Source organism: Falco rusticolus, chromosome 12, assembly GCF_015220075.1.
Source record: "Falco rusticolus isolate bFalRus1 chromosome 12, bFalRus1.pri, whole genome shotgun sequence".
In the NCBI taxonomy this organism is placed as follows: domain Eukaryota; kingdom Metazoa; phylum Chordata; class Aves; order Falconiformes; family Falconidae; genus Falco; species Falco rusticolus.
The window spans coordinates 28,534,374-28,551,252 of record NC_051198.1 but is presented as its reverse complement, the minus strand read 5'-3'; the positions used below and the strand labels follow the sequence as shown (position 1 = coordinate 28,551,252).

The 16,879-nt window shown below is 51.7% G+C and overlaps 1 protein-coding gene across 1 annotated transcript in view; it reads right to left on the bottom strand.

Annotated features, from left to right (window-relative positions):
* GALNT14 (polypeptide N-acetylgalactosaminyltransferase 14) overlaps positions 1–16,879 on the bottom strand; it is a 99,174-nt gene that overhangs the window by 47,376 nt on the left and 34,919 nt on the right. Inside the window, exon 2 of the mRNA XM_037405944.1 lies at positions 15,080–15,249. Coding sequence (XP_037261841.1) covers positions 15,080–15,249 — 170 coding nt within the window. The remainder of the gene's footprint in view (positions 1–15,079; positions 15,250–16,879) is intronic.

Below are 16,879 nucleotides of genomic sequence, written 5' to 3'. Positions count from 1 at the left end.
AAAATCCCCAGGGGGGCATGCAGCAGCCTCAGCGATGCTGGGGGCAATCCAAAAAGGGGAACCTCTACTTGAGCAGATGACTTGGGGGCATGCAAGGGCTTCAGCAAGGGTGCAGAGGCACATCTGCAATGAACATGCAACAGGGGTTACCATCAGAGCTAACAAGAAATTATTCAGCAGGCTTTAGCCAGATGTAGTTGGGTAAAACTGTAAGGAAAACCATCAAGAAAACACTACCAGGGTGCTGAACCAGTTCTGGCTGTAGATTAGACTCCCAGAAGAACCTGTCCAAGTCCCCACCTCTCCCCTCCCACGCACATGCTACCACAAAAATACAAGAAAACAGGCAAAAGAGAAGAGCTCTCCCGATGGCAGAAGATGCAACCAGTGATGAAAGAGGTCTTCTCAGCCTCTGTGTTCTTCTGAAGTCAATGAGCTACCAGGAACGTGATGGTCACAGCTAGTGCTTGCCTGCAGGCAAGAAGCTCCAAGCCTCGGCAGGGACCACCACACACACTGCCCACCACCAGCGACACGCTGGCCTGAGAAGGTCAGCCTTCCTGGGCTGACAAAGAAGGACGTTTTTCTACACAGCTTCTGGAAACCCAAACACTTGTTATATTTGGTTAGTGCACAATTAGTATTTCCTCTAACTCCCTGTCTCTTTCAGTCTCTTTCTTCCTTTCTTTTCCCTGCAAGATAGATATCTAAAAATTTAATCAAACGGCTAAATTCGAAGAAAAGGGGAAATGCAAGAAAGCAAAAATAACCTTCTGTGCACATGATGAGCTGCTGCCTGCGAACCTCAAAACTAATGAGATGATGCATTTATAATTTATTAAAAATTCACTGGATTTTTGCTTTTGGAAAAGAGGGGAGTCAAAAAAAAAAAAGAGTACCTACTAACAAGGAAGGAGAGAATAACGTGGCTGCATTTAAAAACAAGTTAAACCAGATTGTGTGTCTTGATTTTTCAAAGCAGCTCATGAATAATTCATATTTCTAAGGCTCTCCACACAGACTCAGGATCTGCCTTGCTTCTTTAGTCCCTCCACCCTTCCTTCTTCAGAACTCAGACAAAAAGAAAAAAGGAGCCAACAAAAGTGAAGGGGAAAAAAAGGCAAAAAAAAAAAAGAACCTTCTTTGTCTTCAGTAGAACGTTAAATTGTGGCCAAATTTCTGATGCCAGTTTTACCCGAATACAGAGCTGACAGCAAATTTTTTCACCTGGTGCAAAGAAAAACAAAATCTGGCACCTTGCACCCTTCCTGGAAGCCACCAATCCTTTATTAAAGATCTTTAGAAGCCAAGATAACCTGAAACCATATTTCAGAGGGTCAGAACTACAGATGCAAAGATACATTAGGGAGGATGCTTTCTGACGAGAGCTTCCTGGCACCACATGGCAAATGAAAGCGGTGAAAGTCCCCATCCCCACAACCCCTCCTGAGTCGTAACTGGATTAGCACAAACCCAACTCCACTTTAAACATGCAGGGATCCACAGTGCTTACAGCAAAAATCCACCTAAATGGCCCCAAAACACTGCCTGTGATGGCCCTTTGCAATGTCTGAGGGATAGTAGGACTTCAACGCGCTGAGTAGCCAAAAAACAAACAAGAGTTTGATGGAAGAAACTGTCTCATGGCCTTAATTATCAATAGTAGTGAGCCTCAGAGAATTAGTTCCATCACTTACTAATACTTGACTTCGATTTCAGCCTATGCAAACATATTGGGTCAATAGAAATACCGAGACAAGCACGAATGTTAAACAAACAACTTCATTCTGTCAGAATTACTTGGAGCAAGTTATCAAAGTAATCGATGGCACGTAATAACTGTAAGACAAGCGGTCAATATGTTATAGCAGTCAAAGGCAGAGGACGGCTCCAGCAGCGAGTGATCAATGGCACCCCAGGAATGCCAAAAGTACTTGGTGATGAAGCAAAGTCCCTCACGAAGTCATCGGCGGGCCCTGGTATGGTTCAGGCGGGTGCAGCATCGCTCCCTGCGAAGGACACCAAGACACCAGGCTTTCTCCTCCCTGCAAAAGCCCCAGGATCTGTGCACTGCGGGGAAGGAGGCACATGGAGCTGAAAGAGGAGAGCTCACACCTCCACGGATTGATTGGTGTTGGCACCCCCACCCTAACGGTCGTGTCCAGGGCTGCGGTCGGTCCTGGTCTATCACAGACCCTCATCCCTCCCTCCACTGGGAAGAAGCCCCTCTCCCTGGCACAGTGACTGCCACGGCACTGCCACGTCCTCCCAGTGGCAGCTCCTGCGGCCGCCAACACGCACTGGGGCATCGCTTCTGCTCCAGCACGTTGCTTGTTCCAGAGGAGCCCAATATGTTCCTTTCATCTGATACTCAAAATCACTTGCTTTTAAATACAGCCTGTCATTTTCAGATGACTAGAAGCATCAAAATCATTTGAGATCTAAATGAAATTTCTTCCTTTTCAGGATGAGAAAAACAGATCCTTTTGGCCTTAAGTTTTCCTGTATTTTTACTTTTAGATTCACTGAGAGCTTTGCTTTTGGCTTATCTGGGAATTTCTATCTCCTGGCTTTTCTTTTTCTTAAATAACCAAAGAACCCAAACACGTTTATTCACTCAGATCTACTGAGCCCTGCCCACCTGCAAAGCCCCTAGGTTCAGGCTCCAGAGATGTGGCACTGACAGCACGGGCACAACCCAGGCGTGGGGAGCAGAGTGGATCCCACCACCCACTCCATCTCCATTCCCAGCTTCAGCCCCTCACAGGAAAGCAGTGGTGCCTGTGCCCAGACACCGCTCACCTTGAAACGGAGTGGTTCGTCCCCAGGGCGCAGCAACTGGCAGGTCATTGCCTTCTATTAAATTCCCAGCTCTCACCCCCTCTCTGTCCCCCACGGTGACAGGGACACGCAGCAAGATCACCCTGCCACAGACAGATATCTGGGGAATGAGCTTTTATCTCCGGGTGAACGTGTCACAAAAGTGGAGCTAATTAACTGGAGATCTGTTTTTGAAAAAGGTTAATATTTTATCACATGTCTTCTGTCTTGAGGAATAATTAGCCCTGGCAGCACTAGCTCTGCCGCTTCCCAAGGGACCGAGCGAGGGACCGGAGGCTGGAGAGGGACACGTGGCACTGATGGATAGACAGCGCCTCAACCCTGGGCTAGCAGTGCAGCTCACCAGCGGTTACTTCTCAACACAAACTAACCTGCTGTAGAATATTAAGAGGCAAAGCCCCGCTCCAAAGGCTGGGCGTGTTCTGCTTGTCCTATATATATATGCTCTCAGGTACAGGACACGCTTTAAACCAAGGCGCTGCAACTCAGCTAAGAGCTCTGGCACCAGAGCACCAGTGCAAGCCCCTTCTTCCCAGGCACCGCTGCCAGCACCAGCCTCAAGGCAGCCCCTTCCCTCACCGCTCTGATGCCCCGCTCTGCACAACACGAGGGAAATCCCAAGCGCTCCCCGAACTCCTCCACTCTACCAACAAACCTATTCCCACGGGGGAAACCGACGGCTGAAGCAGGTCCCCACGGGGGCTGCGGGGAAGCAAGCCCCCTCAGCGCTTGCAGAGCAGCCCTCATCGGGGGTACGGCGCACAGCACCTCTCCGTCAGGCTGCTGAGAGCAGGGCTGCGGTGCAAGCAGTGTAAGTGGAGGAACTGGAAAAGGATGAGGAAAGGGTAATTTCAGATTGACCCAGAACTATTTTGTGCATGCATTTCTCTCGGCAAAATGCAATGGATGGGTGGGGGGGAATTTCAAAAATGAAATCAAAACTGTGTCACGGGGAAACAAAACCAAAATAATTTAGATGAAGGAAATCCATCACTTGGAGAGGAGGAAGAAACTGCTTTCAGGTTTTTTTCTCTGTGAAACAGCAATTTTTGGCAGGCAAAACAGTCCAACCAAATCAAGGTGTCTTCCAGGGGAGGGACAGCTGGGATGGAGGCTGTGCCTGCTCCTGAGCGAGCTCCTCAGACACCTCTCGGAAGGATACCTGTCCTGTGCAGATGCTCTTCCTACCCAGCAAGGCACTGTGGGGCTAGGACAAGGGACAACTTGGAGAAACAAAATACAGCAGTAGGAAATTTAATATTATACCATGGTGTTTTCTGGAACAGTCCAGAGTCACCCCTACTGCCCAAAGCCAGGCTCCCAGACACCGAAGTCCTACAGGCTGCCCCGGTACCCACGCTGCCGACCCCTTTGCCCTGCAGACAACTTTTAGCCAAGAACACGCTGAGGAATCATTTCTGCTCGCTGTGCAGACAGGTGCCATAACTCACACTTCTAGCACAGCTCTTTCAGATATAACTAGCTTTGCCCTCCAGAAAAAAAGAAAAAAAAAAAAAAAAAAGGAGTAACAGCCACTTCACTGACACATCCTCCTGCATTCAAACCACCCGGCTAGATGTTGCCATCAGCTCCACATACAGTCTAGCTCACCTCAACTCCTTCCCAAGAGCTGCCCTCATCCTTCTCACTCAAGAAAAAGAAAAGGTGTGGGGAGGGGGAGGAATACCAATGCAAATCCACCACTGCAGAATAAACACTGTCACCTTTCCCACTCCCCTACAGCATCCATGATCGAGACACAACCAACCCGGCTCCTGAAGAAACACCAGCCTCCCCTTGCCCCTGCCCCAGCATCCTTTCCCAATTTTTAACAAAAGCCCCACAGCCTGCCTTTTCTCCAGGCAGCCCCTCAAGATACAAGACCGCAGCATCTCACAACACCTCACGTCCTGCCCCCTTGGTGACCATGACCATCCAGCACCAGTGCCCGTGACTGGGATCAGTTGAGCTGTGGTCCAAAAACCTGAACAGAGCCACTGTGCTGCCACGGTGAGGAAGACATAGCACCTTGAAATCAACAGGGTGGCAGTCCTTTTGCTGTGATTCAGTTAGCCTGGTGGTAATGAACACCCTCTGTCTCTGCCTCCAGCTCCAGGGAGTAACTGGGCAGGGCTGGGAGGGCAGAGGAGCATCACTGGCTGCCTTGGACATCAGAGCAAAATCTGGGGTTGGGTTGGGATGTCAGCACTTGCAAGCCTCTCTTCTCCTCAGGAATCTCTGTGTAAGTCACGTGAGGCGGTTCAGATGTCGGTGAGGCTCAGGGAACACACTAATTCTCAGGACAAGCACCAGCAGCTCCAACATGGACCATGGCAGAAGCCCTGTCGCATCTGAGGAGGGAAGAACAGGCTCTTCAGGACAAGTGGATGTTGGGATGACGGTCTGGCCAGCAACATTGGCCAAAGACAGCCCCCAGCTCAGACATGAGCAGCCATCTCAGGGGAGATGTGACTTCTCTCAGTGCTCAAGCCCACTACAATCCCATTTCATGCAGACCCTTCTCATCAACTCTTCCTTCCCCCACCTCATTAAAAAAAAAAAAAAAAGCTTCGGAAGAGGACATTACATAGAAAGATATTTGAAACAGATCATCGCATTCATCAGCTCTTGTCCCTCGAAGCCACCAGCCCCTGCCTCAGAAGCCATCAGGTCTAGCTGGCCTGCTCCTCAAGCCCTCCACCTCCTGGCAAGCTGCCCCACGGGCCGCAGACAGCAAACACAGGGCAGCAAATGTCACAGATGCTCTTGCATTCCCCATATGGGGATTTGGACAGACACCAGCTGTTTCCCAGGACTGTGTGTTTCCAGCCCAGTTCCCAGCCAGTAAGTCCCCAGAGACCCATCACGCTTCTTGGATATGCTCTCCAGAAGCAGTAGGTGCAGCTGCTGAAAAGAGGCACCTTACCTACTTCTTACCAGGTGTCCCCACATCTGTGCAAGATGCCAACTCCAGCAGAAGGAGGAGAACATGAAACACTGAGTTTTTTGCAGAGCTAAAATGGTCCAATGAATATGGAGTGCAAACTGTGGGATTTCTGTCTCTGACTGGAGTTTTCTCAAGCCTCAGGAGAGAGAAAAGTTTAGGAGTTCAGTTCCAGTGTGAAATGAGGAGTCAGGGTAACTTTTTTTTTTTCAATTTTTTTTCCCCAGCGTTCTCTGAGCAGAAGTCTGGATAGATTGCAGCCCTGCAGTCTAGGCAGGATTTAGCCAGGACCTTCCCCTCTTCTGTGAGGAAAGGCAAAGCAGATGGTCACAGTCAGTCCTCCAGCGAGTTCAGGCATCCCTAGCATGGAACATTTCAAACGATGGGTCCTATTCTCTCAGAGAAACGCAGATAAACCAAGAACCGCTCCACTGGAAGAAGTACACTGGGTTTGGATTTACACAAATGTAAAGGGAAAAGATGTGGAACTCTGTGTGCACAGCGTATTCTGAAATACCAGGGACTAAGACACACATGGAAACATAGGGAAAACACAGGGTGCTGCCTACAGCCCAGCCATTAAGGCGTTCTCCTTTGCTGATGTGGCCTGTAGGACAGGTCTGGCCAGCTGACTTGAGGAGACTCCATCTCCACAGCAGTCTGGGATGGATGCAGTGCTAAGGGCACCACATCTCGCACTGGATGCACTGCGGAGGATGCACGGCGCGAAGCAGGGCATGAAGACAGCTGCAGAGCCCCACCAGCATGAAACACTGATCCTGAAATGCTGTGGGGGCTGCACTGGAGTCTAAGCAACCCCACCACTGTCAAAGCCTTGCAACGTCCAGCCAGAAAAAAATACATGAGTGCAGTAGTTAAGTGCTCTTAGATGATGAACCCCAAAAGGGGAGGTGAAAGATTTCCTCTCACTGCTGTCCCACCAAGAACGACCTAAGGCCACCAAACATACCAACACCACCCAAGCAGCAGCACACTCTTGCTTGTTAATCACATGGATGAAGATCTCCAGTCACCTCAGCAGTCGTTCATCAGGGCGACCCCACAGCGGTACACAGGTTTGAAACACAGATTTGCTGCTGACGTAAGAATCAATCCCGGGAAAGATGGCAGGCAGCGAGGATGGGAGGATCAGCCAGCGTGCTTCAGCGTGCACCTACCCCTCCTCTCAGTTAAATGCACTCACTATGACTGACTGGACAATTAAGCCCATCGCATATGCAAGACAGGAAAGGCAAGGGTAACACAGGCGCGGCGAGGACAGCAGCTCAAGCAGCTTCAAAGCTTGTTACACAAACACAGGCAATGGAAGGAGAAGTACTACAGACTGCGTGTGCCGCAATCAACGTCTGTCAGTTATGTCAGCTCTTACAAAGCGCTGGGCCAAGCCTGAGAGGCAGGAGTCCCGAGAGAGCTTGGTGTTTTCTGCAACAAGAGAAACCTGAGCTGATTTCATAGCTGACCCTGCTTCAAGCAGGAGGCTGAATCACGGACCTCCTGCGGTCTCTTCCAACCAGAATTATTCTATGATTTCATGAAGTGCCTGTTCCTGATTAATAGCTGTCTCGCTTTCCTTGCTTAGCTGCCAACAACTGCAAATCTCAGTACTCTTTGTTCTCTGTGCTACCTGAAAACAAGCTCTCTCGGTTTCCATCACATACCTGTTCCCCAAACCTCTTTGGAGTTTCAAGTTTAAATTCACCCAGAAGACCAAGGGCAAAATGCCACTATGTGTGGTGAGCCCTCCAGATGGATTGAATCCACAAAGTGCAGAACTGAGCTCTCGCGAGTGAAAGACGCTGATTTTGGTCCACCTACAGTCACAGCGGGGGGCAGGTTTAGCCAACAGACACACAAAAACTTGCGCTGGCCCGAGAGTGATGGGCAGCAAACTGGCCATCACAACCATGAGATGCTGGTACAGCTGTCTGACAGGGGCTAGAAGGCCAAAATATCTAGTGTGTGGTAGTCTAGGGGACACAGCATATACCCTCACTCAACCTATGCCTCACCCTTCAGTCTTTGGCTAGATGGGACCTTCCCAGTTTGCATCCTCTAAACTGCACTTCAGGCTTCACGCTTCATTCAAAAGCTTCAGCTCTCCAGCCACACACGGGTCCAAACTGTGAGTGTGAGCACATATAAACTGTACTACAAAGGTAAAGATAGTGGGTTTTGATAAGGGGAGCACCATCTGGATCTTTTGTCAGCAAACTGCAAATTTTCCCAGCTAGGGGAACTGACCATGCTAGCAACCAACCTGTACAGCAAAGGTCTGAATTCCTGGAGGCCAGAAGAGCTTGGAAACAGGGCAACTATGACAAGAAGAGATAATAACGACAGTTCCCTGAAAAATAAAATAAAACCCAGCATCACATGACAATCCCCTCTTACATACATGGTATGGCTGGATCTCAAATCGTCAATCTGTGGCTGGTGATGGGGGGCGGGGGGGGAGGGGCTGAGCTGGATGCCTAAAGCTGTCTCTCTCACTGACTTTCAGCTGCCCAACTGCATTAGCAGAAGCTACAGAACATATTAAGATACTTTCCTTCACATCACCAGCCTGCGCTAGCTATTTCTACCATTGTCACAGGGTTACCAGGCTGCACAGAAAAGGCATGAGCAGTCCTCTCTCTTGAGACGTTGCCCAGCCTGTGAAATTTTCAGACTTGGGCCACAAAGGCCAGCTGACTGATGGCAGAAACACAACCTTGGCCAATGCAGGTGGTTCTGGTTTATCCCCAAGACACCCGATAACCCCTGCTCTACTTGATGGACTATTCTCATATCTTCCCCCCGCCCCGCCCCCGCCCCGAGATCTCAGCCTAAGGAGGTGATGGAAAAACCCAGTGCTGAGCACTAACCTCTTGAGGTCTGGTGTCCAAGAGACTAAAGCAATCATGCTGTTTCCTAATGGAAATACTTTCATCGCCGATGTGTTTTCCACCATTCGTTTGTGCAACTGCTCGCCCGCAGGGTCATGCTATGCGCTTGCCTGTCATTAGAAATAAGGAGACCAAAGGCAGGGGGTTCCCAGATTTTCTCTTACCGGCTAATTCAGCCTCGGAGTATGTTCTGCAGGCGAGAGACCCAGGGACAGCTCTTGCGCATACAGGACTTCACTGAAATGTCATAAATCTTATTTTGCAATGCAATCACAAATGCCCCAGCTCTACCCAGAGAACAGTGTAACAGCTGGAATAAACAGATCAAGGGAGAGAAAAACTCTTTGGGATATCGCTGGCAGTCACACAGCAGCTAATAATGAGCCCCAAAAGCAAGACCCGCACCCCCTTGCATGCAGCCACCCCCAGCCCACACAAGGTGCTGCCAGCCCGCTCTCCCCAGGGCATCCTGCACTTCTCACGGGGGAGCACCCACACAGGGACCCCCAGCCCACACAAAAGGGTGCAGGACAGAGAAAAGCCAGCAGTATGCACACAGGGCTGCATGAGGACACCTCCTCCAGCTTTCACCAATGCCAAGTCTGGAGATGTGATAGCATTTGAGCACTCCCTCTCCACCATCCTCATCACCTGGCTCCCTCCACCCTCATGGACAGAGCTCCATCCACCTCCACCACACTCTAAGCACCTCTGCCCAGACACCCCACTCCGTGCTGTCCCACCACCCCTATGCCCTGACCAGATGCACCCAGCAGCACCAGGCACAGGGAGACCACCCGCACCCACACCTGCACCCACGCCACTTCTTGCCCTGGTCTACAACGCAGCATATCCAGAGTCAGCAACTCACAAGACACTGCCTGAATAAGCAAATTTTAAAAATAACAGAATCCCTTAGGACTTAGTCTGCATTACACAGCAAACTGGATTAGCTCAGCTACAGTCCAGAGGCCACATTGAGAAATGTATGGAGTCAGCAAAGGGAAAGGCAGCAGCAGACCAGGAAAACCTCTAGGTTCAGTTCTGCTCTCAGCTGTTCAAGGTCCACCCAAGTACCCTCCCTGCAAACCTTCCCTCAGATTCAAAGTGAGTTTGGCCATCTGCTCGGTACCCACCTGCTAGTGCAGGTCTAATGTTCAGGTACCGCTGAGGATGGCAGAGCAGAGCCCCACCTCTGTTCCACCTGCGGAAAAAGATGTGCTTTTCCACACGTGTCGTTCTCCAGACACTGAGTTCCTCCTTTGGGGACTCTCAAGAAACCAGGCAAGAAAGATAAGATGCCTAAATCCCTGTGTGGGGTACAAAATGAACTTCTAGCTGGTGAGACACAGTGCTCTTGATTCATCTCAAAGTGGTTTTGGTCTAGCAGGCAAGGAAGCTGATGGAAGACAAGGCAATGCAAGAAGTCTAAGGGGATCATAAACACGCTAAGGCAAAGGCAATGCTATCAAAATCTACTTTTCTCCTCTTTGACTCTTCACTTCCCAGAAGGTACTACAATATTTTCAGTGCACTTGACTGCTTGCCACTCCTGGGATGCAATCATCAACTCAGGCAGAAACGGAGCCACTTCAAAGCCTGCATGCGATACAGCTGCCCTCACACAATCTGCACGCGGACATCTACGCATGCTGTCACGTGCCATGCGCCCAACACCTTCACATGGGACATGGGGACATGTGGAGGGTGTGCAGTGCAGAGATGCATGCTCAGCCCCACATGCCCGTGCACACAGGTACCACACCTGGCAGAGGTAGGACTGCCCTTGGGACCATGTGTTCCTCCCAGTCATCTCCACGCACAGCACAGCTGGATATTTTTGACTGCCCCAACTAGAGCTGCCCCAACACGCTGCAGGTGCAGCCTCTGCATCCTTGGGATGTACACTGCAATTAACGGGTGAAAATGACACCGCAGCGCGCAGTGCTTCTGCTCCAGGGCCAAACTCCTGGCACTTCTGGACCTTGAGAATGCAAGACAGCAGCTCTCTGCCCCAAGGGAACATCACAGGCATCATCTCTTGCCATCCCTCCGTGAACAGTCCCTATGGCAGAGCAACCAGCCCTGGGCAGCTTTCCTACCCAATGGACACTCTCCAGCTGGCACCACCCGGGGGTTCGAGCACAGAAACCTGGAGGAAATCTGACGGTGTGTGCTGTTCCCCTCAAAGGGAACAGGACAGACTACGAGGGCAGAGCTGTTCTGTGGGGCGTACGCTGGCATGACCAGGGCTGCCAGGATGCTCTCACCTTCAGCAGAAGATGCAACGCCTGATCCTCCTGTCTGCCAGTATCCCTGCCAGCCTCGCATCTCAACCACAACTTGATTTTAGCAGCTGTTTTCTCTCTTTCAGATATGCACATACGCACACAAACGCACGCGCTCAAGCAGCTGTAAAATTCAAGCTTAACTGGGTAGGTAGAGCCTCTTGTAAAGCACTTGTAACTCGGGGAGGGAGGGAACTTACTGCCTTACACCGGAATTTGAGAGGGCTCCATCCCTGGCCTCCTTGCTCTACCACCTCTGCAGACAGCACTACTAAACTCCTGTCAGTGCTGCAGAGGGAAAAAGCAAGAAGAACAGAGGAAAACAGGCAGCGGAGGATGCCTGAGGCTGGCTGACGTGATTCGCAATAGGCAAGTCTGCTAGAGGCTCTTACCTTTCCTCTCCTCCAGCCACTACCCTCTCATCTACCCTCTTTGTTCCCAAATTCACCTCTGGTTCGCCACCACCAGTGAGCACTAACGGCAGCTCAGGTCGGTGCCGGCCACGACTCGTGGTCCCAGCCCAGCCTGGCAGCCACAGCAGCATCTGCACATCTATTAAACCCAACGAAGCATTTGGGAGGCGGAGGTCAGCCCAAGCAGCATATGGAGTAACCGCGTGGTGAATACCGGCCTCCCTGGGAGCTGTCTGCCACAGATGGAAAAAGCCCGGGAGCCATCATGACAAAATCTTCTGGCTGGGGGCGACGCATCCTCCCTGTTGGCTTTCCAAGCCGCTGAGCAATACTGGAAACCTCAGCTCCTCTCCCACCCCCTGGCCCCATGCGCACGCCTGGCACTGACTCACTCGCTGCCGTTTGCATCCTGCGGTTTGCTGGTGGGAGTTGCAGAAGGTGGGATGTGGCGATGAGATAATCCCAGTGGCATGTGGCTACCGTGGGAGGGGGACTAGCCACCTACACCAGCAGCACAAGCTGGTTGCGCGTGACGTGGATGTATCACCTAGATCCGGGTCCAGCCTGCTGCTGTAGTCACGGGGATTTTTTAACCTCGATTCTTGGTGGGGATGCAATATACCACCATACAAGGTCCTGTCCTGGAGAAAGACACCCCTTTACATGGTCCAAGGGTTTAGTCAACGTGCAACCAGGAACACAGTTAACAGCAGCAAAGCACAGGCAGGTCACCAGGAGTGATGCTCCAGCTGTGAGATCTCCCAAGCTGAGCAACATGATGCAGTCCACAGAAGCCACATTTCCCTGGCTCACATCACCCACAATCCAAGCGCGACCTCACAGCCCCATGCTGGCCAGAGGCAGGCAAAGACAGCCACCACAGTTTCTCCAGCTCCAATTCCTCGTAGCACTGCAATTCATCTCCATCTGAAACTATTCCACTGGCTGCAATTTAAAAACAAAATCAATCCAGCAAACATTGCTAAGCAACTGGCTGTCAGTGCCACATCCCACCCCGCCAAAAGTATTTGCCCTCTCCATGACCTTCTGGCAAGAATATTGCTGCTCAGCACTTGCCAGATTTTGTATATTCAGCTATTGTTGGCAAGTCCAGATGCTTGGTTGGATTAGCAAAGAGAACCCCAGGAAATCTTCTGCAGCCATCCTGGTGAAAAACGCCGCACAGAGAGGCTGTAAGGAGCAGCAGCCCCATGTTCCAGGCCCTAGGGTCAGGACTACGAGGTGCTGACCTTGAGGCATTACCCTGGTCTGCAGGTCTGTGGGTCTCGGTGCTGCCACGCATCGTAGAGGGGATAAACCATGGAGAGCAAACACACTGAAAACCTGGTTGCAGAGCAGACCAAGCCACTTTGGGCACCAACATCTGGCTGAGAAGCTGAAGGAGAACCTGCTTGCCCATGGGGATGAGCTAAAGAGGTGGGTGAGACCCTCTCCAAAGCCTTCTAACTCCTCGCGTGAGCCGGGCAGGAGCCCCTTGGCATTGTGGTGCCCTTGGCATGGGGCCCGTGCTGGGATGTACCTTCCTCCAAGGTCAGCTGGAACAGAATTGAGGTCTGACTGTTTGGACTTGCTCTCAAACAAGCAAGCCTGAGCACTTTCAGTCTGGCTCGGACAAAGCAGCCTAAGCCAGGTTTACCCTTCAAAGCAAGTCTGTAAGCACAGCCTCCAGCAGGTCACGCAGCATGAACCCTGGGGGTTTCTCACAGGAGCCTGGACCATGGCATTCTGCCCTCCCCTTCAGGGGAAAGGCCTCTCCTGGTCAAGCCCACGCTGGATTCTTTTGGACAGCTATCAGGAATTTCTCCCTGCTCCAACAGCAGGCCATGCTCATCCATGCTTTCCCACCCAGCTCTGCTGGGCAATCCAAGACCAGCTCCCAGGTTGCACAGCAGTGCCCGAGCATCGCCTGCGGCAGCTCCTGGGACACCTGTGCTGTGAGAAAGGATTGTCTTTCCAGAGACGGCTTAGCTCTGCACCTTCCTCTCCCCCTCAACCACCATGCCCAGACCCTTCCCCCCCCTCCCTCCTCCCCACCAGCCCCTGCCTCCCCCCGACCTCCTGGCAGCCCCATTTCCACCGTGGCTGCTCTAATGCTCAGTTAATGGTGCATCATCCACAGCATTGTTCAGACATATTCAATAAATCAGAATCCAATTACCGGGTTAAGGAAATGGGAAGCAAATGCAATTAGCCCCAGCCCCTCCCACATGCTGTGCCCTCGCTTCCTCCATTAGGAGAACTTTTCTTTCACCAGAGCACTCAGCACCGTGGCCGCCCACCCAGGAACAAGGTGGCTGCCACCACGCAGCGGGGGTACGGCGAGGGGGCAGCTGAGTTGATCTTCCCTTTTAATAGGGCAGATGGTTAATATCCCTGGCATTAATTCTCTCCAGGAATAGCACGCTCGCTCTCTGCTCAGCTATAACAGGCGTCCGTCAGAGCTGAGAGATCCCCTCCGGAGAAAGGAGCATCTGGTCCTTACTATGAAAAGGAGCTAAAAGAATAAATAAATAAGCACATCGCTTGCTATAGTGCTGGAGAACTGGTGCTGTTGAAGCATTTCAGCCTAAGTGCTGCATTTTGACTGGAAGAGGGGAAATTCAGAGTCGGGAGTTGAGTCTGAGCTGGGAGCAAGGAGCAGCCCGGGCAGCCAGTGCCAGGGCTGGGTCCGGCACTGAGCTCCCACCGGAGCAGGACCCCCCTCAAAGGCAGCAGTGGGGGGCTGCTGCCAGCGGGCTGGGATGTAATGCCAGGCACAGCTCCTCGGGAAGGGCTTGCACCGGCTCTGGGCTGGGGACTGCCGGTGGGGGCCAGGTATATGCTGTGCCTGTGGACAAGGAGAAAAACCGCTTGAGGGAACTTTGTGGGTGTTTCCCAGACCGGTGGGACACTCCAGCATCGCTCCATCCAGCAGACTAACAGTTAACCCCATCAACCAGCAACAGCCTGCAGCTGCAAAGGGATGCGTTTGGAGAGGGGAGGGAGGCTGCAGCTTGCTCAGGGCAAGCCGTGGTGCACCAAAACTCCCACCCTGCCCTTCTCACACTGACAGCAGTAAGGGAGCGCGGGTCCTGCAAGGCAACCCTCGCTGCACCCCTCCCTGTGTCTCCCCAGAGGTCCTTTGGGTGCCGAAGGGTATTTTTGATCCCGATGGTGCTGGAGCGGCTGGTAACCCAACAAGTTCTTACCTTCCTCTCTCCCTCACTCAGCAAAAGTCCCTTATTCCCCACATTAACCTCTCTCTCTACAGAGCAAAATAAGTCCTCAACAGTTATTTTATCCCCCTTGCACCATCTCACTGAACCCTCTGCAGAGCCAGAGTTCCCAGCACTGGTGAAGGCTTTTTGCCCATCATGGAGATGCACTTTCATACACCCATTACTTTTTGGAAGGAAAAAAAGAAGAGGCTTTCCCTTTCTTTCCCTATGGTCTTAATTAATAGGTTTAGAACATCCAGGCATGCCAAGAAATGAAGCACATTGAAAGAGTCAATCCTAAAAATACAACGCAGACAGAATCAATCCCAAGCACACCCGCTGGGCATGGGTGAAGGCCCCAGACCCACCTAGCATCCCAAAACCACGGCCCTGAAGAGGAACGGGATTATCCACCCATGTAATGAAGTTTTGTGAGGAAGCTGAGGAGAAACCAGGGGGGAGGCAGAACCTGTGGTGGCGGGTGTCGCGGACGGCACGGTCACTGGGGATCCTCTCGCTCTCCCGCTGGTTAAAGGCATGGAGCCGGTACGGGTCCTCGCCGCCCTTCCACCTGCGGGCGCTCAGGTACCTCCGCTCTTCAAACTGATCCCAAAGGTCGTCCCAGTCCACGTCCGAGCCCTGCACACACAAAGTCAGCCCCATTAGAGACAGGAGAGACCAGAGGACACCTGACCCCATCCTGGAGGTCCGCCCCGGCCCCGCCGGAGGTCGGTAGCCCTCTGGCATGGGCAAGCATCACCACAGCAGGCTAACAGGGACCCTCATTAGTTGGGGGATTTTTGTTCTTAGATCTTCAAACGGTGTGTTCTAAGACAGCCTGCTGATTTGACTTGAAAATGACTGATCTGAAACCGAATTCAGGTCTCTGGTGGATACTCCTCTCAAACAGCACGGTCTCAAGGAATATAAAAGCGCAAAGATCACGTTAGGCTTTTAATTTCTCTCCAGCCAAAAAACAAAGGTATTTTACACCACACGCCCTGTCGCCCCTGTAACCCTTCAGGTGTGAAAGGGCCATCACACAGCAGCAGTTTCATCAAGCACAATCCAACATTTCCACAGCCATATCCTGGCTCCAGAGCCAGCTCCAGCAATGGGACCCTGGGAGAAGGGGGCTGTCACCCTCCCAGCCCATCTCTGCCACAGAGTCTCCCACCGAGGACTTCAGCCCTAACTGCAGGGAGAAGAGCAGGCAAGCACATGCCTGTGTGATCCCCCCATCTCCAAAAGGATGGAGGAACTGCATTTTGGGGTTACCCAGCAGCTCCGACAAGCCATGAGGGGTTTAAGCATCCCTGGGCGGCTTGGTGTCATCAGCGGGTTCAAGCATCCCTCAGCAGCACGATGCTCTCAGGGGGTTTAAGCATTCCTCGGTGGCACGGTGCCTGAGCCAGCAAGCACAATGCAGCGCCGATAAGATCTCATCGTTACAGCAGCCCAACTTCTTTGATCTCAGCCTACCTGTAACACGGAGAGATGCAAACATTTACAGACATCTCGGCCCTAAAGAAAATTGTGATCTTATCCAATAATTGATCTTTTCTTCTTCATTTCATTTTTTTTTTCCCCTCCTCAATTCACACCATCTCAAAGCCGATTTTGCCTGCTAATAGTGCAAAATGAAGCTTTTGAAATGGGCGATTTTTATCCTGTAATTGATTTTACTCGCATCTGGCAGCACATTTTCTTTACTCAGAGGAAGGGGAGGACAGAGCACCAGCTCCTGCAAGTGAACCATGGCAGGATCAAGGCAGGTACCTCCATCCACACGATGCCCCACACCACCCTGGGTCACCGTGACACAAGCACCCCCAAAAAGCCAACAGAGCCCAGGGATGGGATGCAGGGGCTCCAGACACAGGGTTGTATTCATCCTGCCCTAGTGTGACCCCACAGCCTTTCTCAGGAGCAACTGCAGCACTTACCCCAGTGCAGGGAAGATCAGAAGAAAGCCCCGAGCCACCAGCTGTACTGGGAGAAAGTTATTCAGGACTGGGAGAAAGTTATGAAACCAGTAAGGTCACTGCAGGAGGTTTACGAGGGGGATGTATGTAACCCGCCTGCCAGCTTTCGGGAAGACTGATGTACACAGGGTGATAAATATTGCTTATGCTTTTTCTAGGGCATCTTGCAAAATGAGATTTACTGCTGCAGTAAAAGACCAGGGAGAAGTGAGCCGATCGCATCACGGAGCCACCGACAGCCTGGCATTTATAAGATCTCACGATGACCCCAGGAAGCCCGGAGC